Source organism: Amblyomma mixtum, chromosome 2 (genome assembly GCF_055824585.1).
Source record: "Amblyomma mixtum isolate Tamu chromosome 2, ASM5582458v1, whole genome shotgun sequence".
Lineage (NCBI taxonomy): Eukaryota > Metazoa > Arthropoda > Arachnida > Ixodida > Ixodidae > Amblyomma > Amblyomma mixtum.
The window spans coordinates 248,254,327-248,282,068 of NC_143013.1; the positions used below are offsets into that span (position 1 = coordinate 248,254,327).

The 27,742-nt window shown below is 46.9% G+C and overlaps 1 protein-coding gene across 1 annotated transcript; it reads left to right on the top strand.

Moving 5' to 3' along the window:
* The first annotated feature begins 2,580 nt into the window (after window positions 1-2,580).
* On the top strand, window positions 2,581-26,191 carry LOC149363384 (uncharacterized). The gene is made up of 5 exons (XM_089568506.1): window positions 2,581-2,605; window positions 3,230-4,079; window positions 9,119-9,222; window positions 24,444-24,479; window positions 25,157-26,191. Exons 1-5 carry the CDS (start codon window positions 2,603-2,605, stop codon window positions 26,189-26,191), a joined length of 2,028 nt encoding a protein of 675 aa, XP_089424632.1. The 5' UTR covers window positions 2,581-2,602.
* Window positions 26,192-27,742: the final 1,551 nt, after the last annotated feature.

Sequence of the window (27,742 nt, forward strand, 5' to 3'; positions counted from 1 at the left end):
AAGGCACTCCTTTTACCCATCTATATAGTCCCCTTTTCTTGACGCCTAGGGTCCTCCTCCTGTGTGCTTCAAAGTTAGACTTTCCACAGCGATTCTAGAGTGCACATTTGAGCATATTTACTCTTTTACAGTCTTTAAAAGCACTGGCCGGACGTGTTTCGGTTGGTTTATTGGTTTACGGGGTTTAACGTCCCAAAGCGACGAAGGCTATGAGAGACGCCGTAGTGGAGGGCTCCGGAAATTTCGACCACCTGGGGTTCTTTAACGTGCACTGACATCGCACAGTACACGGGCCTCTAGAACTTCTCCTCCAAAGAAATTCCAGCCGTCGCGGCCGGGATCGAACCCGCGTCTTTCGGGTCAGCAGCCGAGCACCATAACCACTGAGCCACCGCGGCGGCGGACGTGTTTGATCCGCTATCGACTGTCTTTATAGTTTTGGTTCATCTACACTGCCGAAACTTTCACGCCCTTATGAAGAAAACGGTGGCTAACAGATTATTACAGGATTAAACTAAGAGGGGTTTTACGCATATACCGATATGCACATCACTATCTTATTAGTTTACGTGATCAAGTGTGTAGAGCCGAAATATTCCTGACAGCTTCGTCAAAGAGCAAGGGTGTTCTCCATCCTGCATTCAATGTCTTTACTGAGGCAATCATCTTAAACCGCTGCTTAAAATCAACGCCTTTAATGCAGGAATAAGTACAGCACTCGCACATATAAGACCATGAACGTCACCCATTAGTCGATTTCTTATTCACAAAGTCCCCTGAGTAAGCTGCAACGCAGCCGCGCCTCAAAATGTTGTAATGCAAAAACTTAAATTGCGTACAGAAGAAGGAAATGACTATGAATAAAGGTGAATGACGTCCAAAAGTATTTCGTGTCACTAAATAAAGAAGGCAGGCACCGTTTAAGGCCCATTACTTAATGAACCTTAAGAGTTAAGATAAAGTTAATGCAAGCCATGTGATTGCAGGAAGGAGGTAACCAACCACGCCCGGAAAACTCGGTATGGTCATATCATGATAAAACTTGAGATACATATTCATGAAAGATGCGTAAGAATTGCATTTAGATATGAAGAAATCTGCGTGCAAGTCTTCTTGAGAGTGACTGGAAAAGATGAATGTCTCACTTATCAGGTTACAATATCTTAAGTGATGCAAGTAATTTGAGAGCCAACCTCGTAGCGAATCCAAGCCTGTGGGATGGGCTTCGGTTTCCTCATGGGATAATCTGAAATGACTAGGCGCGGCCTTACAGTTTTTTGTATGTGTGTGTGCAAGGCTCTGCTCAGGATCTTAACTGCGTGGGCCAATAAGTGAATTAAAAGGATCTAGTGTACGTTAACGGCACTGCCTCCCTGCCCCGTTCCAATATCACTTGTCCACAGTAATTTGTTCTCCTGCTCAAGCTTTGAATTCCTATTCCACTCTTCTTACTTGAAATATTTAGGGAAAAAAGCTTTCTATGTGTGCTTTGTTTGCTACAACGCAAAACACCGTTTTCAACACTGAACGTCAGGTGCAGGATCAGCTCCCAGTATATATAGCAGCATAGTTGCGACCAAGCTTCCACTTAGGCACCCTTAATGGCGTCGTTACATGGTTCATAACGCAAATTATATAATCTTCACAGAAACCATTTTAATCAACACAGAAAGTTAGCCTAAGGACTTACATCGCCTCTGGCATGGGAGCGAATATTGTAGGACCCATAACAAAGTTAAAAAAAAAAGCCTGCACCGCATGGAAACGCGATTCTGTATTCCTGAAGGCTTCGCTGATGAGCCCGATGCTATCTGCAACCGGCTTTCACGGGAATCCCCTAAAATGGAACACCACACGAGCGCCACAAAAAATATTAGCGTCCTTGAAACCCAAGGGCAATTTTAAGCACCAAACAGAGGGTCGTCTCTGGGATGCAAAACAAGACCATATCGATATCTCTCAATTTCTATGCACGGCACTTTTTCCTCGTCAGGCTCCTAAAAGCGATAAAATACTTTCCAGCCCGTCCTGGTCGCATGGCGCTGAGTGATTCTTGTCGGCAAGCTAAAAAAAGAGGTCTTGACGTCTGGACACTGGGTGGCACATGGCACTGGCTTGTACGCGCAGATGGTCGGCCGGTAAGGGGCTCATCTGAATTCTACTGTATTTGCAGCGGAGGTGAAGCGCAGCGATGCGTGGCGGTAGCTTACATCGAATGCCTAATTGACCATTCCTGACGCGCCGAACCACCAGCCTCTCCTGCCTGGCACTGGCGCGACCGATACCACAACAGCTCTGAAACAACACAGCAATGAAAAGCTTCCTTCGCCCTCCCAAGCCGACCTTCGCGCAGTGCAAGAACGGTGAGGACCGCCAGGAAAATGGCCGACGTTAACGGTCTAATTGGTTGCGCAAACAGGCCTCCTTCACTTTTTTGGCGACGCTCAAAGATGAATATTAAGAGTGGGCGTTTTCACCCTCCTCCCCTGCTGCTGCGGCCGGTTCGTGGCTTTTCTCGCAGCCAACTTTCAGCTATAAAAGCCGCTCCCTGCCCCACGGCGGTCAGAAGCGTTTGCTCCTCCTAAGGATTAGCTCCGACAACATGGTAAGTGTTGTGAGGCACATTTTCTGACGTTTAGTGGCAAACGAGACGCCATTTTACGCGGAGATCGTTTTCAAGAAAGTCCAACCATGGTTTTTTAAGGTCTTCCATGCCTCAGCTGTAGACTTTTGTGCAGAAAAAAAGCGCACGAGTAACCCATCAACGCACTTTGCTTGGCGCCAATCATAAATCGAAATTTAGTATATGAACGACGTGAACTCTTTTGTACCCACTGTAGCTTTGCTTTTGAAGGTCAGTCATAGGAATATATGCCCTGAATAGCGTAGAAAAGAACCAAAACGCATTTCTTGCAAACTTTCGTGGGAAGTACAGATATGATCTAAATGGACTTTAAGGCAATCCCATCACACTTATTGAAATAATCCAGTCAGTTAACCTAAGAACTCAAGATCACGCAAAGAAAGGCGATCAGAGATACACATAGCTTCAGCAAAGATTTTGCTCTTTGCAACCCTTAGAGGCAGAAATCTTCACAATAAGTCGAGAATACTAGGATTGTCATAACTGAAGACAGCGCTAAAAACCCAAAAACGTGCATCAACTACATTTACGGAAAATTACATTTACACTCTGGGTTTCCCTTACTAATATGCGTTTTTTATTCAGCTTCGTGCCTGCATCGTCCTTGCCCTGGCCACCAGCGCCCTTGCTGGTCACGTCGCAGGCGGCTATGGCCTCGGTCTCGGCTACGGCCTCGGCTACGGTAACCTCGGCTACGCTGGTCTCAGCTATGGCGGCCTTGGTTTGACTCACTACGGCCTTTCTCACGGTATTGGCTACTCCGGCCTGACCGGCTACGGTCTTGGCTACGGTTACGGATACGCTCCAGTTGCCTCCTACGCTGTCGCTGCTCCAGCTGTTGCTCGTACCGTCGCCACCTACCACGCTGCCCCAGCTGTGGCTGCCGTTCACGCTGCACCAGCCGTGACTGCCGTGCATGCTGCCCCAGCCGTCGCCACCTACGCCGCTGCCCCAGCTGTCACCAGGGTTGCCACCACCTATGCTGCTCCAGCTGTGTCCAAGGTTGTGCACTCCGCACCAGTTGTCGCTGCTGCTCCAGCTATCGCCACCTACGCCGCTGCCCCAGCTGTCGCTAGGGTTGCCTACGCTGCTCCAGCTGTGACCAGGGTTGTGCAGTCCGCTCCAGTTGTCGCCGCTGCCCCAGCCATCACCACCTACGCTGCCCCTGCCGTTGCTGCCGTTCACGCTGCCCCAGCCATCGCCACCACTACCGTGCACCACGCCCCTGCTGTTGCCACCGTCGCTCACGCCGCTCCAGTTGTTGCCGGCTACGGTTTTGCCCACGCTGCCCCAGTGTACGGCTACGGTGTCGGCTCCCTCGGCTACGGTGTCGGCCACTACGGCTTCGGCCACGGTCTTCTCGGCTACGGCCTCAACTACGGCTACGGCCTTGGCTCTCCATTCCAGTACGCCACTCTCCTCCGCAAGAAGAAGTGTAAGTGCCCTTGCCTACACCAGCTTATGTTACAAATTTCATCTTATTTTTTTTAAAGGGGCGATTGTCTAATCTTTAATATAACCTTATTTTTTCGTTCCAGAAATTCTATCCTTCAACAAAAGACCCGATCGAACTTGTCTTACAACGCTCGAAGAAATTTTGTTGCTTCGATCATCTGGAGTGATGGTCGAAGAATAAACAGTTTGTCTTTCAACTCTATATCTTCGTCGTTTCTACTGGCTCCGGCTCTACTGCGTGAAACCTTAATGAAGGGGCTTACAAAGGTCACTACGTATTCCGGTGGGCAGTGGGTTCAATATATGCTCCTTAAGCCACTACTCCTTCCCAGAACAGAAGCAGTACGGAATTCAGAACGGAATTCACAGCAGGACACTCTTAAGACTCTACAGTAAACCCATTTCATCTCCCGAAATCACAACGTGAGCATAAAGCTCTCCGTGTCGAAGAAGTCACGCCAGAAGGCTTGCTCTCCTCTGTACGACGGATTGCCACTGCAGTTAGGTGCAATCGGCCAGTGTACGGTGGGGCGCATAACTAGGACCGAGCGATCAACCTACACACTTTTCCAGAGGTGCGCCGAAGGCCTTTTGTGGCGGGGTTCCACGTAGAACGCTCTCTCTGGCGCACGTTGGCAAAGGGCCGTGCGGATAGGTGTGCCGCTGATTTATCGACTCTGCTTCTGCGATCTAGCAGCTGTTTAGTTCCATATGACGGAGTCGAAAGGTGTGTTGGAATAACAGTGATATATTGTCGCGATATCTCCATCAATAATCTTAGGTCTTTTTATGCACCTGTTTTTCTTTTGGTTACACTGCTGTGATTGGTAGATTGTTCAGAAATCGTATCGGTTTCACTGAGCTGAGACTGCTTTAGTCCCAAACTTAGGTGTCGAGTGTTTCGCCTCGCAGTAACGAAATTAGCTACCGTCTATTGCGAAAGTATCCAGGCAATGCAGTTCGTTTCTCAGCTGTGTCGTAAATCAATTATGGCGGCTTTATTCTCTTAATCTGTTTAACCTAAGAAGAACCCTTGTACCCACGTTCCCAGCCTTTTGGCTATTTTTGGGTGCCCTAAACCTTCCACGATGCGGCTGCGAGGCAAGTACCGTTACTCGGTTACGTTTGACAAGAACGTAACAGCCGCATTGCTAAATTCCTTTAGAATACAGTAGCAAGTAGACAAAGGTATGTTGCCATCCTAAATGCATTGATAGCGGCTTCGTCTTACAGGGGAGAAATTCTAGATTTTAAAGATGATAATTCTGTGCTCCATCATGTGAGGTCGTCGTCGCCAGACACTCCAATACCCCAGGGAGTTTGGATTTTTATGAGTATAAAACCTTATTTCATTACTCGTACATGAGAGTGCTGATCCCCGCTGAGAGACAGTGCAGGCAGGAATTTTACACAGGAAATGGCAAAGCGGCCATTCACGTCAGACTTTTCCCGGCAGTGCAACCGGCCCATGAACATTTCCTTTACTGCACCGCGAACCAGCTTGTGGTCAATCGCAGCGGTTACCTGCGTGTTCTTTCCAACGCAATATGAAATCACATATCGCGAACTTGTCGCTAGGAGCATATGGCGAACAAACAAGAGTAAGATAACGAAAGGTGTATCAGTTTACCCAGAACTTCGGCATTTATCTTCCTTCCACTAAGCAATGTCTGTGTGCTGCCACAAGAGCACGGGTGTGAGCTAGTCGGCTATCCATGATCGTTCTACAGTGCAGGTAATCAATGCACGACACAAAGAACAGTTAGCGCAAGTGCTTACTTACAAATCAAATTTGGCTTTTCAAAAGATGGTAATAAAGCTGGTTAATAACAAGAATTGGTTGACTGCAGAGAGGAGAAAAATACAGGCAGCAGTTAGACAAATGGTGCTTGCCGTCGTCCTCTTCTGCACTTGGTAGGTGAATTACGCCTAATTTTTTAGAGGAATCAATGTTGGTAACAATCCGTAATTTGGGACCATCCACTGAAATACAGAAAAAAGACAACTAACAGCAGAGAGTTACCGAGAGAGGCTCACATTTACATAAAAGAGCCAGCAAAAACAAGAAAAGAAAATCTACGCAGCAACAACACTCTGCTTTGTTACGCGCGCAACTTAGCGACAGCTCTTAGTAAAAGCAGTTAATCGCTCATGATAGTACTTCGTCTGTCCTCTCTCGTGCTTTGTCGTATTTCAATTGCGTTTCGCGTCAAAGAGTCAACAAAATACTGACGGAGGTAAAGTTGTTTGCAATAACTTGTTTCCCGCTTTTTCTTACGGCAATGGAGGGGCAGAAAGAGCTTTTATTTTGAACATCCCCGCTGCTTCTACAATCCCTCTGACGCTCCCGCCACGGTGCCTGCTTATTACGGAGCACCCGGGAAGCCCGGTGCGCCGCCACATTCTCGACAGTGCAGGATATATTTCCTCTGCCTGTTCTGTTAATATACCAGTCACGGTCTCCGACGCGTTCCTTCGGAACTTCGCGCCTTTGCCCCAACGAAACTTTGCTAGTAGGACCGCGGAAGGGATGGACGACGGTATGTGTACAATATGGGTCGTATCTGACAGAGGAGAAGAAGGTGGTCCAGACCTGGCCCAGATTTAACAGGTTTAAAGAGACCTGACCCAGAAATAGCCAACGTTGCATGGGCAATTTCAATGGCTATTAAGTCTACAGCCGCAAAGATTCTCAACTGCTAATGAACTCAAAGTATTTGCGCCGCTGCTACACGCAACCTAAATCGCCGTCGAGAAGTTTCATCTCACACAGAGGTGCTGTGGTGCCGCAGTGGCCAGTGCTGACGTGATGGCCATCGGAGCTGCCCGTGTAGCAGCGTTCAGTTGGCCTTTAAATCGATAGAGCACCGTTTTAAAGGCCTTCGAAACGCCCATGTGATAGGAGCATAAGTTTGTTTTACAGCCCCAGCTTTAGCTACATTTTACTCCGGAAAAGGTTTCTTCCTGTCACAGCTATCACGTGACCTCAACCATGAGATCTGGCGCCTTTAGACACCGCGTCTGATGGATGGCGGTGACGTCGCTAATGCTGAGAGAGAGAGAGAGAGATTCTGCGTGTTAGCGTGCGGGTTGCGCAACCAGCTTCATTGCGCACTGCCGCTTTGTGTGGCAACTTGCCGGCAGCGGCTCGTACTTAGCACCAAGCCGCGGATAAGAGGAAGCGCTGGGGAAGCTGCTATCACCACCAGTCGTAACTGCGCGTTAATAGAAGCGTCAAGCAGTAGTAACAGACTATTCAAGCGACTCGTGAAACAACATTGTAATGTAAGAAGACGATGGCACTGTGAAAAAATGTTTCATGAAAATTTCACAGTTGTAGTAGTGTTCACGCCACCCTATACTGCGTGCGACCGCTAACATGCACACTGCTGCATAAATCGCAAGACTCCACGAGAGCTCAGCGCCAAATCATGCATGCGATATAATACACTATGGAGTAAACTATCAGGCGATGCCTGAAATCGCGAAACATCGAGAATATGCACCACACGCACTATATGGCTTAAAGTTCGTGTTGAATTTCGCTGTATACGCAATGTAGCGTTAGCACTACGCAATTTTACGACTCAATATAAAATCATATGGAAGTCAGCGTTCCGGGTGTGTGGGTTCTTCATGTCGTCCCATACGTTTTACACTACAGAACTTTCGTTTAGTATGCCAGACGCATGTTTTTATTTTTTCCTCCTTTCCCTTCAGTAAGTGTGTCATCCAGGATATTGCTTGATATGATTATTTTGTTCACTCGAAGCTGTGACTACAAAGTACGTGTAGTGCTGCGGCACTCGGGATTGTTTGGGATAGTGCACACTTCTTTGGAAAATCGCATGGTGTCCTAGCTAGCACTCCAGTTTAAAACCCGCAAGAGATATTGTGTATTCTTTAACGGCGCGCCATTCTCAAGGGTTACCCCTAGTTATGAAAGAGGAAAATCACTGAGGTCTTGGTTATCTCGCATAAAGAAGCATCATGCGTACAGTAAACCTTCTATTTAATGGTCTGCCCACAAGATGGCGTAACTAAATTTATCACTGAGGAACCTTCGGGTTGGTGCTTTGGAGATGTTAACGTTTTCTCGCTTCAGAACGTGCCTGGTCGACATGCATTTAACGCGCTCTTGCCATAAGTTCACACACTTAATAACAAGTGCTCTTACGTGCCATTTCTGTAGCTCGTCCCTTTTAACGTGATAGCGTTAAATGCCCCGTTCACCATAAAACCCTGTGTCGGCGTAGTCGGCACTGTGAGCGAGAAGTCTTGAGTGTGAGTGTGGCAGTTCGTCCCCAGAGTAGAACTTAGGTGGCTGATGGGCCACCTAGGGCACGTGTGCTTGCGGCGTCGTCACAACCGCCGGATTACGAGCAAACTGGCGACCGTGGCAGGTCGGGGTTAAATTAAGGGTTGGTCACTCAGGAAGAGCAACCTGAGCAGAAGGCCCATCGCTGGAATCACCTGCCATCGCAGGCCAGTGGCAGAACGCTTAAACATTGCACCATTGCGCCAAGAGAGGTATGAGGGTTCCCAGGGATCAATGAATGTGATGTAGAGAATGACCTTCTGTATATAAGAGAATGAACGCATTACTCCATCGTGTCATATCCTTAAGGCGGGGTTTGGGTGTCTCCCCCCCCCCCCTCACACACACACACACACACACACACACACACACACACACACACACACACACACACACACACACACACACACACACACACACACACACACACACACACACGCACAATTTGGTGCTGTTTTATACACAATACAAAGTGTGTTAAAATGTGTGTTTAAGGAAAGCTAAATCCCTCCCGAGCTTAAGGAAAAAAATAACGAAAATACGTTGGTGAAGCCATGCATTCTTAATGTTGCAAAGGAAAGAAAAAGCGAAAATGGTAATGAATAGAACTTCCATGCACAACAGTTACCTTAATTACAGCGTGTGGCGTATTACTGTTACTTAGTACCGGGAGCACGCGCGCTGTATGTGCACACTTGCAGATCGCCTTGAGGCAGCCAGATGGCGCAGGTACCCAATAGACACACGCAAGCCTGTCGTGTCAGGAGCAGTCAGTGCGTGCGCACTGGCGATCAGCGGGCTCTCGGTACTCCAATAACGGCAACAAGGGGCACTGCTTGTTAAAGATGCCTATGGCTAATTCAGTAGGCAAGCGCTCCCTGCGATGTCTCGTGAGTGGCGGTCCAGAAAAAGCTCATACTCAAACGACCTAATTAACTGCCAGTTCATTCATTCATTCATTCATTCATTCATTCATTCATTCATTCATTCATTCATTCATTCATTCATTCATTATTATGAAGAATGACCTGAGTCTTAGGGGGTGTTCCCTCGCGGCTCTAGTAGCTTTGAGGATAGGTTGCTCATCACACCATGTATAGAGGGTCAGATTGCCTGCGTTGATACTAGAGTTCGGAGGTTAGTCGAGGAACGGAGGAGATGGTGGCTAGCATGCAAGATTTGGGGTTACAAGGTGCCTGTGCGCGCGCTCATTGCCGGGCAAAGCTATGTGCCCTAGAACCAAGACGATGCGGTAGCAATGCGTGGAAGCGCGAAGTACTCGACGCCTTAGTATTACTGTAGGGCAGCTGTTTCTGACTCATTAACCAGCAGGCTTCCGCAGAACTGCCATCTATTTCGCATGGCCTTGTTGCCGGTTCATTCTCCTGGCGGCGCAGCTGCCCGCATCTTAAAGAGTCGTTATCTGGAACGTCTTAAACCAAATATTCGACGGCTAAATATTTTCTGTTTGCACTGCTCGTCAGCCTGCCGTCCGTTCTTCCTGCCTGCTATCACCACCAAATGAGAACACTGGTGTTCAGTATCTGAGCACCATGAATTATGATGACGTCGTGCCGTTGACGATAACGTCTGGTGGATTGGGGACTCCGTTACCGGCGTCAAAAATGCGAAGCGAGAGTGTATACCTTCAAACATGGGTGAAAAAAGGAAAAGCACTCACGTCGTTTACTTGTGAAAAGAGCCAACAGTTGCAGTTGCGATTCCATCGCTTCAGTTTTATTTCCGTTTTTCCCTGACAAATGTCTCCTCTATAAGAAAACCAATTTCTCTGTCGTTAGAACCTGGTAATCTGCTCTTATTATTTTGCAAGTTGCGCACAGTGTCTGATTAAAGGATGCAAGCATCGCTAAGTAAATAATCTAGATAAATCCTCGCGCGGTATTCACTGTCATTCCTTTCGGTGAACACAGCTACTGATTTTCACAGTTTCAAAAGGCTACAAGGATTCCCGGCTTCTGGTGAATTACCTTGTCAGAAACAACTAAGATGCAAAAATTGCTTTAGTTTGCAATTGAGTTCGGGGACCACAAAGAAATAAAGTTTTTGGGCTAATCAGCGCTGGTTGCTAAATAAACTACAACAGCGCGAACTATACACGCTCCACTCAAATGAAGATAAACTAGATGGGCACTATGTTGAAATCGTTTGTGTTTTCAAGCCTCCAAGAATAGAAGCCTTTACATGCGTGCAAAAGCAAGAGGAAATAAAACAAAATAACAGCGAACTAATTTCCCATGCTTCCCAGCCTGTCTAGTTTGTTATTGTGTGCTCTTAGTCCGCCTCATTGGTCTTTTTTTTTTTCGGCTGCGGTCCCAAAAACGCGGGTTCGATCCCGGCCGCGACGGCTGGAATTTCTTTGGAGGAGAAGTTCTAGAGGCCCGTGTACTGTGCGATGTCAGTGCACGTTAAAGAACCCCAGGTGGTCGAAATTTCCGGAGCCCTCCACTACGGCGTCTCTCATAGCCTCAGTCGCTTTGGGACGTTAAACCCCATAAACCAAACCAACCATCATTGGTCTTTTATTGTTGTGCAACAATTTTGACTTGAGTCTAATAGTTAAAACCTTAATGAATTCGTGAGATCCTAGTAGAATTCTTTCTCTGCCCAACCTGCGCAGATGGTGGATGAAAATAAGCCATGGAAGAAGGCACAACTGTCAGTGCCTCGTACCCTATGTCTTTACTCCTGGTCTGAATATTATCATCACCGTCAGCTTGACTGCGCCCACTGCCGGGCAAAGGCCTCTGCCATGTCTCTCCAATTGAACCTGTCCTTTGCAAGTTGAGGCCACCGTATCCCCGCAAACTTCTTAATCTCATCCGCCCACCTAACTTTCTGCCACCCTCTGCTACGCTTGGCTTCTCCTGGAATCCACTCCGTTACCCTTAAGGACCAGCGGTTATCTTGCCTTCGCATTTCATGCCCTGCCCAAGCACAATTCTTCGTCTTGATTTCGGCTAGGATGTCATTAACCCGTGTCGGCTCAATCACCCACTCCACCCGCTTCTGATCCATTAAGTATTTTTCTTTCCATAATCGCTGCATTGTTCTCAAGTTACGCTGAACCCTTTGCGTTAGCCTCCACGTTTCTGAACGATAGGTGAGTAGCGGTAAGATACAGCTGCTGTATAGTTTTCTCTTGAGGCCTATCGGTAAACAAAAATTGGTTTACGCGTCGTATTACGTTCACCCGTGCGTAGAGCTTGGCTCCTATGGACCGGAAGGGGGCCCCTGCGCCATGAACGCATAAGATATGAAACGTTTTCTGGTCCCCTCAGGCCTGGCGTGTGACACTTATTTAAAATCGAGTTGGTTTATGGGAAAGGAAATGCGCAGTCGTTGTCTTTGTCTCTCGGTGGACCCCGGAAGTTTGTCGTTAGTGGAGGTATAAACGAGGAGGCAGAAGGAGCAAGGGGAAAAGCTTCAGTGGTGAAGGCCACCCGATTTATTGCCACCAGCCAGGGTCCTTCATGTAATATGCGATCACACAGTACACGAGAAGTTTCGCACTTCGTCACCTCAGGAATGCGGGCCCCGCGGACCTGGATTGCAACGCGCGACGTAGCGCTGAGGGCCTAAATGTTAAAGGCACTGAGCAACCAAGTTGAATTCTCGCACGCTGCAGCAGCAAGCGCTTCCTACATTCTCATTTCATCCCTTCTACGCGCGACCGGTTCCGCTTCACAAATCTGCAATGATGCGTGCGTGATAGCCGACTTTCTTAAAAGAAATCCTTACGGGTCCGCACTTAGTGCGTGCTGTTATATATTCGCATTTTTTAGCGTTCTCAGAAAGGTCTCCATTTACTTCTTTTGTTATCCTTGGCTCGCATTTTGAAGCAGTCGTGCTTCAGGTTGCTTCAGAAACTACGTTTCTGCAGAGGTCATGCCAGAACACTATCGCGAAAAATTAAAATATACTCATCTCGTACGTGTCTCGCAGCGTTGGACATGCCTTCCTGAGAAAAAAAAGACATTAACGTCTTACTCACTTGCATAAAATAGACGGGTTATAGCAGTGTTTTGCACCTTTAACCGAGCGCTAAACGAAAAAGTGACAACTTTGAATTGGCTAACGCAATCACGCTTCGGTTAGGCAACTCAAGTCGCATTCAAAATGCGCAAAATTGGCAAAACGTACTAGTTCGGCCTCGAGATATCGCTGTGCACACGGAAGACTACTATATTCCATATTTTGCTCGCATAATGAAGTGCACGTTCCGCATACAGATTGCTTACCTCTGAACTACGGCTTTATGAATGTAACGCAGTAAGGGAGGAAGAAAAATTAAAGTTTTTATTGTCTGCGACTCGAGCGATTTAACACAGATATCAGCTCGTGGTGTCAACTCTGCATAAAGCAATCCGTCTGCTATGCGTCACCAATAATCTAGGTTGAGTATGAGCTACATGGCGCACAATGTCTCTGCGTAACACAGAGGGTAGATGGAGTTCAATCATATTGCGAGCGCACAGTCCACTCATGAGCTGTGAGACAGGTGGTGGTGGTAAAAACTTTTATTTTAACAAAGGTGTTTGGGACACACAGGCCCCTGGGCCCCCGCACGGCCCCACTACACTCAAACGTTCATGTTCCTGCGGCCTATGACGTCGGCAGCCCGGTCCGCGGCGGTCTTCTGCCAGACCGGGTCCTCAGAGCGTAGTAGTGTCCCCAGTACTTCCAGCTGTGTGAGGTGCGCCAGGCGCTGCTGAAGAGGATCCGCCGGGCATTGGAATAGAATGTGGGCAAGGGTGGCGGTGGAGTGGTTGCAGAGGGTGCAAGTAGGGTTTGTAAGTGTTTAGTGGTAGCGGGACCTAGTATAAGGGGATGGGAGGGTTCGCGCCTGGAGGCGGCACCGTAGGGTTTGCTGGTAATTATCAAGTGCGGAGTGTGGTGGTGCGTGGAGCTGTCGCTCGGCTCGGTGAGCCTGAATCAGCCTACTGAATTTTTTTTTTAATAATAATAAGCACCTTTATTTTCAGAGAACAGAATACAATCTTTAAGACAAGTCTGCCCAAGCCATAAAGGCTTGTAGGGCAGTACTCGGCAATCGATGAAAGACAGATATATTAAACAATAGGTGTTACAAAGCAAGCAAACAATGATAAACCGCAATACCTAAGGCAAACAAGAACAAAGAAACAGTATAGGTTACCGACATATGTGTTTTTAAGAAGTTCTTTAATAGAGACAACGAAGAAACTGAAAAGATTGAATCAGTCAGAGAATTAAACATTTTTGGTATGTAATAATTACGAGTGAAGTGGCCATAGTGAATGTAGCAGCGAGGTACCGTAAAACGGGGATGATGTCGAAAAGGACGAACAGGAATGAAAGGCACCAAAAATGTACTCTCCCAAAAGTGAGCACGAATGACTACATGATGGAAGAGGGCATCAAAAGAGGGCAGCTGTAAAAGCGAAAACAAATTGCAATCAGGTGAAGCATTTGTGTTGTATGCCACGGATCGAAGGATGTTCTTTAGTATCGCATTTACTTTCATTCGCCAAGTCTTTGAGCAATGATAATAAACAGTGACTCCATATCTGAGAGTCCCATAAATGAGAGCATGTGCAATAAGCTTGCGAGTCTGAAAAGGTAATAAATAACGAACATTGTATAGTACACATGATAAACCACGAAGCTTGTTGCATACTAGGGTAAGATGACTGTTCCAAGACATATTACTGTCAAAAAGTATACCAAGGTACTTGACACTATTTGAAAAATTAATTGGAATGCAAGAACAATTAAGGAAATGCGAAGAATGTAAAAACAATGGCTCAACAAAAGAAAGCTTTTTATGAGGATTACGAAAACAAATGAGTTTAGTTTTCTGTTGATTATTTGCAATAGAATTATTTAAGAACCAGTTCATAACATGCACCACATCTGTTCTAAGAGCCTCCATGGCCAGAGGCAATGAAGTATTTGTTGACAACAATAACGTGTCATCGGCGTATTGAAAGATGTAACATTTTGCGACAGCATTCGATAAATCATTTACAAATAAATCGAAAAGCAAAGGCGATAAAACAGAGCCCTGTGGAACACCTGCCGACAAAAATGATTCAGAACTTCGATGCCCGCTTATTTCAACAACTTGAGCACGATTAGAAAAATATTCTTTCAGCAAATCTTTAAAAGGACCCCTAAAGCCCATGACATCAAGTTTTTCTAGCAGTAGGTCCCGTGTGTGCATGCGCTCCCGGGAGAACTCCGACACGGGGGCCGCCTGTGCGTGGTATATCAGAGCTCAGGCTAAGCTATCGGCGGCCTCGTTGCCGGGGTTCCCTGAGTGCGCAGTCACCCAGAGGAGCTCCTCGTGGCGGGTCGGGTTCGCACTGGGCGAGGTCAGCATGTAAATAGCAGGGAAATGAACTGGCCCGCGAGCGAAATTTAGCATTACAGTTTTCGAATCTGTGAGAATATAAAGTTCTCCCGTGTGGGCAGTCGCAAGGACAATGGCTACCTCCTCAGCCACTTCTGAGTAGAAAACTGAGGGGAAAGGGAGAGTAGCAAGGGATTGAAGGGTATGGCCCACTACGGTTGCCGGTGGTGGTGGAAAACATTTATGTGCACACAAACTTCAAGAGGTTGCGCTGACCCAGAGGGGGCCAGCCCTTACAAGTACTAGGTGGAGGTCCCTAGTTCGGGAACCCAGTGGCGTCGGCCGCCGCCTGAGCTCGTGCGACCAAGGCCCGTTGGGCCTGCAGGTAAGAGCAGCCGAGCAGGGTCGCCTCCCAGTCCTCCCGGGTTGCGTTGGGTTGAGGGTGGATATCAGGGTTGGAGCGGCAGGCCCACGCCATGTGGTACATGTCCGAAGACTTCTCCGCACAGTGCGGACAGCTGCCCGAGAAAGAAAGGTCGAAGTGTTTGAGAGCTGCCGGGCACAGCAAAGCCGCTTCCTCGAAAGTTTCAAGAGACAGCTTCACTACGCTTGGTAAAGGTAGTTTCGGCATGACCACAAGTTTGCATTACATTGCCCTTGATAAATAAAAGCCCATGCCACGTTGCCATAAGGTAAAGAAAGCAGAGGGAAGTGCATAACTGGGTCCTGGGACAGTGGGCACCTTGCTCACGTTTTCCGAAACCGTTGAAGAGCGGCACATTCAAAAGCAGCGGAAAGGAGTTAACTTGCCCCTCTTTGAACAATAGACACCTTAGTCGCGCTTTAAGCTGCGAAACCGATGCAGAGCGGGAGATTCAGAAGCAAAGGAAAGGCGCATAACCGGCAGTCTGGGACAATGGACTACACAGCTGCGCTTTAAGCTACGTGGTGGTAGTGACAAATGTGCGCTGCATGCGTTGTCATTGACAGTGCTGTGGCAGAAACGCGACACTGAAGCCATAAGCCGTCGGCGTTTATTGGCGTTGGCGTTGGTAACGCTTTAGACTCTAATGATTTTAAGGAAAGAAAGCGTGCGTAAGTGGCTCCACCGGGCAGTGGACACCAGAATTGCTTTTTGAGGCACGCGGGGTGATGAGAGATGTGGGCTGCATGCGTTAGCGCTGACAACGTTATGGCAGACACACGGCGCTGCAGCATTAGGCCGTAGCGTTCATTGGGTGAGCAAACTCTCGCGATCAACCATCAACTGCCAACCTGCCAGGGTTGCAGTGGGCGTGGTGCCTATCCAGTGTCTGGAACTTACTCAACTTTACAGACGCCAAGCCCTGTGCACTTGCCCGGTACGCCATAGCTTTCTTCGTCATAGCAGCGACAGCGGGAGATGCTGTGTTGTTGCGATTGAAAAAAAAAATGAAAAGAAAATTACGCGGCACTACCCACTGGCTCGAGCTGAGCCACCACCGCTGCCACGTGCAGATAGAGGAGCGTTTAAAGATATGAAGAGCAAACAGTGAAAGAACAGAATCGGGTCGCAACAACCGCTCTCGCCTAAGCGAAGACTCTGGCTGCAACAGAAACCCCGCGCCCCTCCCCATGCAGTTTCCTACGTTTGTCTTTTGTCGTCAAGGTGGCTCAGTGCTTACGGCGCTTGGCTGCTGGCCCGAAAGAGGTGGGATGGATCCCGACTTCGGTGGCTGAATTTCAATGGAGACGAAATTCTAGAGGCCCGTGTACTGTGCGATGTCAGTGCACCTTAAAAAACCCCAGAATGTTCCGGAGTCTTTCGCTACGGCGTCCCTTATAGCCTGCGTAGCTTTGGGATTTATGCCCCCACAAACCTGAACAAACCCGCACATTTGTGACTTCAGTTATTTTTGTGGAACAGCATAACGATGAGAATAACGATGACGATAATAAAAAATGCTGTTTCCTACATTTGTGACTTATTATTTATTATTGTCCACGTTATGGTGTTCAAAGAAAAAAAGGTTTCTAAAACACTCTCATTTCCTAGTAAGGAACACAGAATATGTTTCCCCCCGTCTGGCGATACAGTGCTTTCATTCATTGCTATTAGATGGCGGCACCGCATTTAACGTACTAGGGATGCGGTATCTGTTAAGGTCACTAAAAGTGCCGCTGACATGAGATAGGTTAATCTGACACAGTCACTTTGCGTGCGGAAACCCCCTTGCGCGGTACGCTGTACTAAAAATGTATATTTTGCTATTATGACATATCAGGCCGGCAAGAAGAAAGCAAATTAACGCCGCTTTTTTCAGCTTACCGCCCAGAAGCTAAGCATAGATTGCTACAGACGGTGTTGTGATGACCTCCGTACTAATTTAGACTGCCTTATGTTCTTAACGCGCTGACATCACAAAGCGAACGGATACGTTTGCGCTTCGCCTTCATCAAAATTCACTTCGAGTGGTATAATATATTAACATCCCTTTAATGCTGAGGACCCTCCATGAATACCACTTGCACCGACCAGCTTTTGATACGATCAGAAGCGCCTGGTAAGTCACCGTCTGTCGGCGCTAGTTCAGTGTGCGCAATTTAAGTGAGGTTTTCTTCCTGCGACTGTATAACCAGTCAGTTTTATTAAACCGGTCATGTCCCAGTCCCGGCTCACGCTCACTGTATCGGCTGATCTCGAAATGGTGACCATTATGGTAATATTTGGATCGGCATTGAGGGAAACGGGCAGGTGAACTTAGAGAACGCTGAATGGTCAAATCAAGTCCGGTTCCTACCTGCGTACTCTAATAGAAACGAGAAAGAGGTGATTAAAGGACTACAGTAGATGATAAGATTTGCATTGATTATCCAAGGAGAAAAAAAATTACCATAATGTTCTCGGAAAAAGAATTGTTAGTAGCCACACATATTGGCAATGTGACAGAGATGATTTCCGCGAGTCAAAGTGAAATCTCCTCTACGCCCACTTTTGTATCCAGCTACGGGCTGCGGTGTACCTCTTATAGTAACCTTCGCCTATGAAACATGAATTTGCTGCATTTGTTCAAAGGCTTTCATTTTTTTTCCTTTGGCATAACCGCCCGGAGGTTTAGAAACGGCAAAGAAAGCTTATGCCTTCATTATCCAGCGTCCTCACTTGAAAGGAGAGGGCAAGGCGTGTCAGTTAACAGTTGATTAGATTAACGGTCGTTTAGTAATTTGGAGATGGACAAAAACATTTTAAAAATACTTGGTATAATTAAATTCCGTCCGCACCATACACCTTTTCTAGATTTCACTCTAAAGACTATGCTGCTTTGCCAGTGTTCTTTTGCGGAAAAAAGTATTCTGTCGGCTGTTACGAAAGAAAGAGTGGCATTTCTGCTGTCTGGGCGTGAAATATGCTTAAAGCATCTTCTGTGCACCAACCACGTTTCATAAGAGGAAATTCGTGGCCTTGGTTTATTTTTTTTGGAAATCACTGCTATCTTGTACGGCACTAGCACTTTAAAAAAAAGAACAAAAATTGGCGCATGAAAGCGCGCCACTTAATTGCATGCATAACAAATATTTCAACTGCAAAAATGCTAAAACCATTAGTGCACCCGCTTCAGCACGGGTGCATGTACCGGATCAAAGTAACAGGGCAGTCCGGCACTCAGTTCTACATGAAGGCTCCAAGAGCGGTGGCCAGCAGTACATATGTAACGCTGGCGTAAACTTTGCTAAAAAAAAAAAACTGTTTGCAAAGGCAAAGTGGAATGAAAACAGGTAAAAAATGAAAGAGAAGCAACCTATTTGTACTTATTCCTTGCAGTGACATCACGCAACAGTTCTTAAATTATTTTGTTCGAAGAGTTCTTCATTACGTCTCTCCAAGAAGGATATACCGTCTCTTACTTCTGAGCACCACCTTTGGGAATTCTAGTCTTACGTCACACTGCCGCACCATGGCCATTATCATAACCACTTAAGGCAGGCTGTCAGTGACTCAAGAGCGCCGCCTTGTACTGTCAGGTATTTGATATCGAAACTTTCAAGTTTAAAGAGAGACTCTGATTTGAAGCAGGAATGTTAACCGATTAAACAAACCTATCAAAAATTAGGAATGAATATGAAATCAAAAACTTAATTCGTTGTTATATAATATGAGAGAACTAGTTTCCACGGTAATTCGTTCGTAGGATGCATTCTTGGTGTAGTTTCGATCATTGTTTTATGTGCTTGGCTCAGATTGGCTGGTCCGTTAATGCGGTCGCTGCTCACCCAGATAGGTTCGAAGTCAGCGCGAGACTGTGTCTTCCTTGGCAGTTAATCTTAAAGGATGAAATGCTTTAAGGTGGTATTGTAGGGGAAGAAAGGTGAACATCGGCCGAAAACCACGGCGAACCTAGAGCTGAGCATGCATTGGAACTTAACTTCAGCAATTCGAAAATTTCCGCTTGACTTTCACACAACCAAAAAAAAATTCCCAGGCTTAGCTTGGTTAAGCCAAGAATGCGTTGCATATTGCGCGGTCTTTTTGCGCGAGGTATTGCTTGGCGGCACTCGATTTTCTCACCAGCTTTCCCTCCGTGGCGTATGGATGGATGGATGGATAGGAGCGCCCCCTTTGAAACGGGGCGGTGGCAACCGCCACCATGCTCAGCCGTCCTTTTTTTTCTTTTTTCTTTTCTTCTTCCTTTTTTTCTTCTTTCTTTTCCTTTTTTCTTTTTTTGTGGTTTGGTGACGTCACGTCACCACGTGAGGTGACGTCACCAAACCACGTGACATCACGTCACGTGGTTTGGTGGCTGCCCGGCCGCGCCCAAGGGCTCAACTGAGTGATTGCAATATGCTACGCATAAAAAGCTTCCAGAGTATAACTTCGAGAGGGACACGAACCAGCAGCTGTGGAGAAAAACTTCGTTTCTCGGTGCCTTAGGCCACTAGGCTCAGGCGGCCGCCACCTACCCTGCATGTTCTAACTGCGAACGTTTAGAGGTGCACATTCGAAAGCGTCCCACTTCACATCGGTCTGCTGTGTGTTTGGTTCCACGATTATTTTGCTAATGCCGAGTGATAGCGGACGAGGGCTAAGGCGTGTCAAACACTGCGAGCAGCAAGAGGCTCTGTGAGCGCCGGCCATCATTAACAAAAAAGCAGCTGATCTATGCACTGCGTATAGCACCGCAAGCACAAACAGATATCGAGCGAACTATACCCAGCTAAAAAAGCGGCTGGTAGCGGAGGTTCCACAGTGTGCGAAGTCACCCAAAAAAACCATGCACCCTCCCAAGTTCAAAGGAAACGGGCGAGAGAAAGTGGGTGTTCGTTTAGCAGTGCAAATTCCTTATCACACAACTGCGGATGTCTCCTTCTATGAGCTGGCCTCGAAACCATACTGGGGAATGTCTTTCATGCAGTCAACTTAAGTCTATATTTTCCTGTTGTTACCCGGCATACCTTATCTGCAACTGAGCTTAATGGGGACCAGGTTGGCCTTTTCAGAATATTTATAAAGATCCCGAATTGAAGAGAGAAAAACAAAATAGAAAAAGAAGGATACCACAAATTCTTTTCACAAACTACCATTGCATTCCGTTCAAGGTTAAGGTAAAAAGAGAGATCTTGGAAACATTTACTAAAAAGGAGGCATATATGTAAGCGAACCCTCTATATCTTTGTAGATTGCGAATTTTTCTACCTATAGAGCACGCGATTATGTAACTGCCATGTCAGCACTAAATTTGCTGTTTTTGGTTTCTTTAGTGGCGACTGGAAATATTCCAGCTGGGTTTCCTGTTAAAGCTAGTTGAGGGCTGATGCATGGCCTGTTCTTTGACATGATTTCAGATCACTAAAAGGGGCTACTTTGAATCACATATTAATTTCCAAGGAACGCTGCATTCTTCGTCGCCTTGGAAATTTCACCGGCCTTAAAAGACACTGAGGGCTACTTCATCCAGTTTCTGTTCTGAGCAAAAAGAGGTTGGTTTACGGTTGGTTTATGGTGTTTAACGTCCCAAAGCGACTCAGGCTATGAGAGACGCCCTATCGAAGGGCTCCGGAAATTTCGTCCACCTGGGGTTCTTTAACGTGCACTGACATCGCACAGTACATGGGCCTCTAGAATTTCTCCTCCAAAGAAATTCAACCCCCGCGGCCGGGAAAAAGAGATTTTATGCCTCTTTCTGGTTATACTGATGCTTCTGCGGCAGCAAAAGGTACGTTCGTGGTGTGGACACTGCATCTAAATATACAACCAATGGGGGCAATACTTGTATTCCACTCCTCCCTCTTCTGAAGTAGTAAAGTGCCGATTTTAGTGAGGATGGTCGTTTTGTTCTCATAACTCGTTAGTATATAAATTTGCGGCAACTTTAATTTGTATTGAGCGCCCTTTAAAGCCGCCTTTTCTGCACCAAATAACTGTGTAGAATTGCTGATCATAATGTAGCAAGCATCGTGACTGGAGGTTTCTTTACGCCATTGGTTAGACTTGCGAACTATGCGCTTCACCAATCTTTGTTTATACTCTAAAACCAAAAAATAAACAAAAGATAAAAAACCTAGCGTTAATACCTCAGGTCAGCTCATCCTATGACACCAATTGCAATGCAGCCCCTTTTTTTTCTAGCGTGGCCCATTTCAGCATTAGCAGCATGGATAAGTTAGTTCAAGTAACCGCAGATTTGTACTGAAATCTTTACAGTGGCGAAAGTAATCAGGGCGTAAATGAGAAAGGCAGTATCACGCAGCAATGGGACATCTCGCCAGTAAGGAAAGAGGAAGTAAAGAAAGCCTCAGTAGGAATGCAAAGGGGGAAAGCATCTGGTGACGATGAGGTAACCGCCGACATTTTGAAGGACGGAGGGTCGATTGTTCTAGAGAGACTGGTCACACTCCATATGCAATACCTAATGAGCTCAAGCGTGCTAGAAGCTTGGAAGAACGTTAACAATATCTTAATTCACAAGAACTGAGATGTCATGGACTTGAAAAATTATAGGGCGATCAGCTTACTGTCCGTTGCCTATAAGGTACTTACTGATGTAATCGCGAATAAAGTCAAGGAAACCTTTAACTCCCATCAGCCATAGGATAAAGCAGATTTTCGTAACGGACACACGACAATGTACCGTATTCACCATAGACCAAAATCAGGTCATAGAGAAATGGGTTGAATATAAAAACAACCCCTAGATATAGCGTTCATAGATTACGAGAAAGCATTTGACTCAGGCGTAACCTCATTAGTCATGCAGCCTTTGCGGAATAATAGTGTAGATGTGTGTCATGTGAAAATAGTGGATTATATTTATACCTACTGCACAGCTACCATACTCCTCCACAGATTCAGCAATAAAATTTCAATAGGGAAGGGTGTCAGCCAATGAGAACATTCTAATAAAGAGCATCAGGCAGGAAGATACGATCTCGCCAGTGCTATTCATCTCATCTCAACAGGAGGTATTCAGAAGCCTGGATTAGAAAGAGATGGGGATAAGAGTTAAAAATTAAGGGGGGGGGGGGGGGGTGCGGTGAGGCGAAAGCGCGGTGTTGCTGCTTGCGTCACTGATGTGTTGTTAAGATGTTAAGGTTTGCCTCTAAGAGTGGAATGCGACAGCGTATTGTAACGCTGCCAGGGAGTCTACAGAACGCCATCGCCCGTTCGGCCCTACGCCTTGCTCCTCGGTAAATTGGTTGTTGAGGAAAGGATATGTATCTGTCTCGCATATCTCAATGGACACCTTAACCTCGCCGTAAGGGAAGGGAGTAATGGGAGTGAACGAAGACACCGTATTCACTAGACGTGCCTCTGTTCATACCAAACCATAGGGCTGGCTTGGCGTAGTGGTTAGCGTGCTCGTCTCGCACTCCGTAGACCCTGGTTCGATTCCCCAAATCGACCGATTTCCTAATTAGTTTTATTCATTTTTCTGGTGTGACTAGAGAGGTTGATTAGGCTAATTGGTTAATTAACCGAACTGTCCCACTTACTCGGAGCATCACTATACTATCCCTTTAATTCATTACATGGTTACTATCCAAAGTACGATTCCCCCCGTTTGAAATTCGCGCACTGTGGCGTCACGACAATTTCAACCAATTGAAAAGCGCAACATTTCTGTCGACAACTTCTTACAACGATGAGGCATTAAAGCCTTCCGCCTTAATAAAGTATACTTAATAACCTTAGTTACGGACAGCAAAACGGTGGGTCTTAAAGTTCCCATGCACAAAACTAATTTAAATGTTCAGGAGCTTCTCATTGGAAAAGCTGTTTAAAATTGGTAGCGATGTGCTGTACGTGGTAAGAGAACACGTTTTATAGGGGCAGGTAGTGACCGCAGATCCGAATCACTGGACCCAAACGACTAGAAGGAAAAGAAGGAGGTGGAGCGCATACAGGAGGTTCTCTCCGATCATTAATGGAAGTTTACCAATACCCCACAAGAGAAAAGGGTATAACGCCTGTATCTTACCTGTACTCACCTATGGAGCTGAAAAGTGGAGGATAACGGAAAGGACCCAACTTAAATTGAGGACGACGCGGCGAGTCATGGAAAAGAAATTAGCAGGTGCAACGTTAAGTGACAGGAGGAATGTCTAGTGAGTAAGAGAACAAACGTGGGAAAATGACGTCCTAGTCGAAATGAAGAGGAAGAAATGGGCATGGGCAGGGCACATAGTGCGAAGGCAAGATAAGCGATGGTTCATAACACGTTCAATGCGGCGAGGGCCACCGTAGGGTCTCGCAATTTATTTATGCTGTGCGGCCATGAATACCGCGTCACACGATGCAGCTGTAGGACAGCTTTTACTTGTAGGTCCTCCTTCATAGGCCTCACAATAAGATCTGACCCATAACTTCACCATGTGAACCAGCGTTTGTGGCCGCACAGCATGAAAAATGACGTGACCCACAGGTGACCCACGACGCTGTGAAATTCTTAAGTGTAGCAGAATGGATTGCAAGAAAAGGAAAGCATGGTTAGTGGCGTCAGAACATTAGGTGAGAGGATGAGGTTGTGAAGTTTGAGGAGATATGATGGCCTCAGCTGGAACAGGACAGGGTTAATTCGAGAGATATGGAGGGCGCCTTTTCCCTGCAGTGGGCGTTGTCAGGCTGATGATGATGATGACGATGAAACCAACAAATCTGCATTAATCTTCTCTTTCGTCTTTAAGTTGCAGCAAATACGCGAGAGCAGCAATGGAAATATGAAGGTTTCAGCGACAGGAAGCGCTTGAAATAAATTCAAGGAGCACATAAAGATACCGTGACCTCAAAAGAAAGCTGCAGTCGATTACAGCAAGTTCTAACAGGTTCGTGCGTTCTACCGGTAAAAACTAGAGCGGAATATTAATTACACATTGTCGCATACGTGTAACTCCGGTATTACTTCTGGCACGTGTAACGCGAAAGCTCGAGACTAAAGAAAAAATTCAGAGAGAATCCGTCTGGCTACCGACCAAGTAGAAAAAAAAAGTAATAATGTTAGCAGTGATGGCGAGGAATACAGATACTCTACAGGCTAGAGCGTGTTCCGGAAAAGTGCCTGCTTCAAACAGAGGCGGCGGTTAAAGATTAGTTGAAAAACGGGCTGGCTCCTCCCCCAACCACTGTTAAGGCCAGTTAGTGCCTGCTCTTGCAGCCAACTATCGGGTATAAAAGCTTCCGCGCCAACGGTGCAGATCAGTAGCTTCTGCTTCTCCAAAGAACTAGGAACTTCACAATGGTTAGCAAACATCCTTCATTTCATTCTTCTTAGTAGCGGTTAGTCAACGGGATTAGACTATGCGCAGTTAGAAAAGGCATGTTGAAACGGATATCCTCCGCCACACCATTCGTAACAGAGCGGTGGAGAGAAACTTAATCTTATTTTACATAGCACTGCAGCGTGTAATTTATAAGCATACTACGGTCCAAATCACCGCGAAAGAATCGCAAAAACCAGGGTGAAGCGAAACCTACTTAAACGAGTTTTCTTTCCACGATGTCCTAAATATTAATTTTAAAAAATGCAACGACCCAATATTACCGCTGATGACTAATCAGACCTGCCAAGAATGCGCGAAACATTTAGAAAGCATGGGTTGTGTAAAAGTGACATCTCGTCCGCTCGTACAAAAAACGGGAATTTTTGTTTTATCACCTGCAGTTGTTACAACTAAGCACTATAAAAATTTTCTTGAATTTACGCACGTCCAACCCGATAGCCTTTATGTTTTCATTATTCCACGGTTTTCAATGTAGGCTTATAACGCGAGGTTCATGTCTTCAAATGACACCAATTACATTCAGTGGTAATTGCACCTTTTGTCCGTTAATCGCCCATGTACGTGTTCAAACGTTCTCGCCGCAGAAATGTGTGTATTTCGTGCTAAACAAAACGCAACTATTTATTTCACCCAGCTTCGTGCCTGCATCGTCCTCGCCCTGGCCGCCAGCGCCTTCGCTGGCCAGATTGGCCACCTTGGCACCGGTGCCTACACCCTCGCCAGCAACCTCGGCTACGGCCTTGGTTACGGAAACCTCGGCTATTCCGGTCTCAGCTATGGCGGCCTCGGCATCAGCCACTACGGCCTCTCCCACGGCATTGGCTACTCCGGCCTGACTGGCTACGGTCTTGGCTACGGTTACGGTATTGCCAGGCCTGCCAGCTATGCTGTGGCTGCTCCAGCTGTTTCCCGCACTATCTCCACCTACCACGCTGCTCCAGCCGTGACTGCCGTTCACGCTGCCCCAGCTGTTGCCACCGTCGCTCACGCTGCCCCAGCCGTCGCCACCTACGCCGCTGCCCCAGCTGTCACCCGGGTCGCCACCAGCTATGCTGCCCCAGCTGTCACTGCTGTCCAGGCTGCCCCAGCCATCGCCACCTACGCCGCTGCCCCAGCTGTCACCCGGGTCGCCACCAGCTATGCTGCCCCAGCTGTCACTGCTGTCCACGCTGCCCCAGCAGTCGCCACCTACGCTGCTGCCCCAGCTATCACCAGGGTCGCCACCAGCTATGCTGCCCCAGCTGTCACTGCTGTCCAGGCTGCTCCAGCCGTCGCCACCTACGCTGCTGCCCCTGCTGTCACCAGGGTCGCCACCAGCTATGCTGCCCCAGCTGTCACCGCCGTCCACGCTGCCCCAGCTGTGGCCACCTACGCTGCTGCCCCAGCTGTGACCGCTGTCCACGCTGCCCCAGCTGTGGCCACCGTTCACGCTGCTCCAGCTGTCACTGCCGTCCACGCTGCCCCAGCCATCGCTACCTACGGTACTTACGGTACCTACGGCCTTGCCCATGCCGCCCCAGCCTACGGATACGGCATTGGCTCCCTCGGCTACGGTGTTGGCTCCTACGGTTACGGCCATGGTCTCCTCGGCTACGGCCTGAACTACGGCTACGGTCTTGGCAGCCCACTGAGCTACGCCACCCTCCTCCGCAAGAAGAAGTGTAAGTAGTTTGTGGTTATTATTTGAAATCAGCTATGGGTGTTTTGTGTTGGTGGTTATCTACATGTTTATCTTTTGCACTTTACAGAAATTCCCTACATTCTGCACACCACATCAGGATCGAAGCACATTCCACAGGAAGAGCTGAGTTCGAGGCCTTTGTCAGTTTTGCTGATAATGGCCGAGCAATAAACTCTTTCCCTTTTCATAATTTGTCTAAGCAGTTTCTTTTTTTTTGGTGTGTTTCGCTGATAATGCGCTTGCATTTGCTTGGTCGTAAAGGTTAAACAGAAGAGCATCGAGGCAACTAACTATTGTGTGTGCCCCTGGTGACCACATTAAATTTGCGCTGCCTCCAATAGTCGTGCAGGGATAAAAATATTTTTAATATGCAGTAGCAAAGAATCTTTATCTTGGGCTCGAAAATTTTCACTGAGGTTCGGTGATAATGACTGCTTCATCTATCGCTTTAGTACAGCTACATGGTGTCATGATCTCTGTGGTGGTCACAAAACTAGCCTGGCTGAGAAAGAAAAGGAGTCTAACAGCGTAATGCATACAATCGTTCTGCATGAACCTGCAGAAATGCATTCATCTCTTTATATCTATGTCTGCATTTATGAATTCTGAAAGGGACAACTAATCTTGTAGACTTGGCTCTTTCTCATACCTAAGAATTCCTGACAAAATTTTTTAAAGGGGAAAATGTGCATGAACGCTTTTTTTTCATTGATTGCAAGATTTCACTATAAAAATTAATACATCGTGCATCTTCTCCCGCCAGGCTTGTTTTTTTTCTTATTACCGTTTCTGCGGTCATAAAAGACGTTGTCCGTTGGTTTTCTACTTCTCGATGCGAGCGATGGAAAAACGTTAAAAGAAAGATTTTACTGCATCGGAAGAGAGGACCATCACCTTCAGCATTTCCATTACAGGACCTTGCAATAATGGAATATTAAATTGTTTTCTAAGAATGTTGGACATGGCTCTGAGAAATACGTTGAGACCAGTGGCCTGCTACAAGGATTGGTTTTCATGGGAATGCTTTTTAATGTACCCCTTGGACATACACTTCTTGATCAAGACATTACAGTTTTTGTTTGCAGAGATGCCATACCTGACTTCGGAAATAGATATTCACGCCTTCTGCCTGTCGTTTCAGGTATGCCTAAACGCTCCAGATATCGTTCTGGACATTGCTGACTTATTACTTAATGTGTGACAAAGTGGCGCGTGCTTCTTTCCGATTGACACGCAGTTATTTGCACAACGCGCTAATGTAGTCCTCCTACCCATTTCCACAGTTCAAGTGTGTCGGATATCTGGTTGTGACGTACGACGCTAGAGCTGAGTGACGGTCTCACATTAGGAATAATTCTGCAAAATTTGATTGTTTTCTGCGCCATACGCAATAAGAAAATTGTTATGCGCCTTACAGGCTCCTATTACTTTTTAAGGCCTAGGCAAGGTCTATACTTGAGTTAGGTTCTATGCTGTTCTCTGGTTGATGAAGTTACAAGCTTCGACCGCAACTGCTGTTGGAACGGCGGCCCTGCGCTT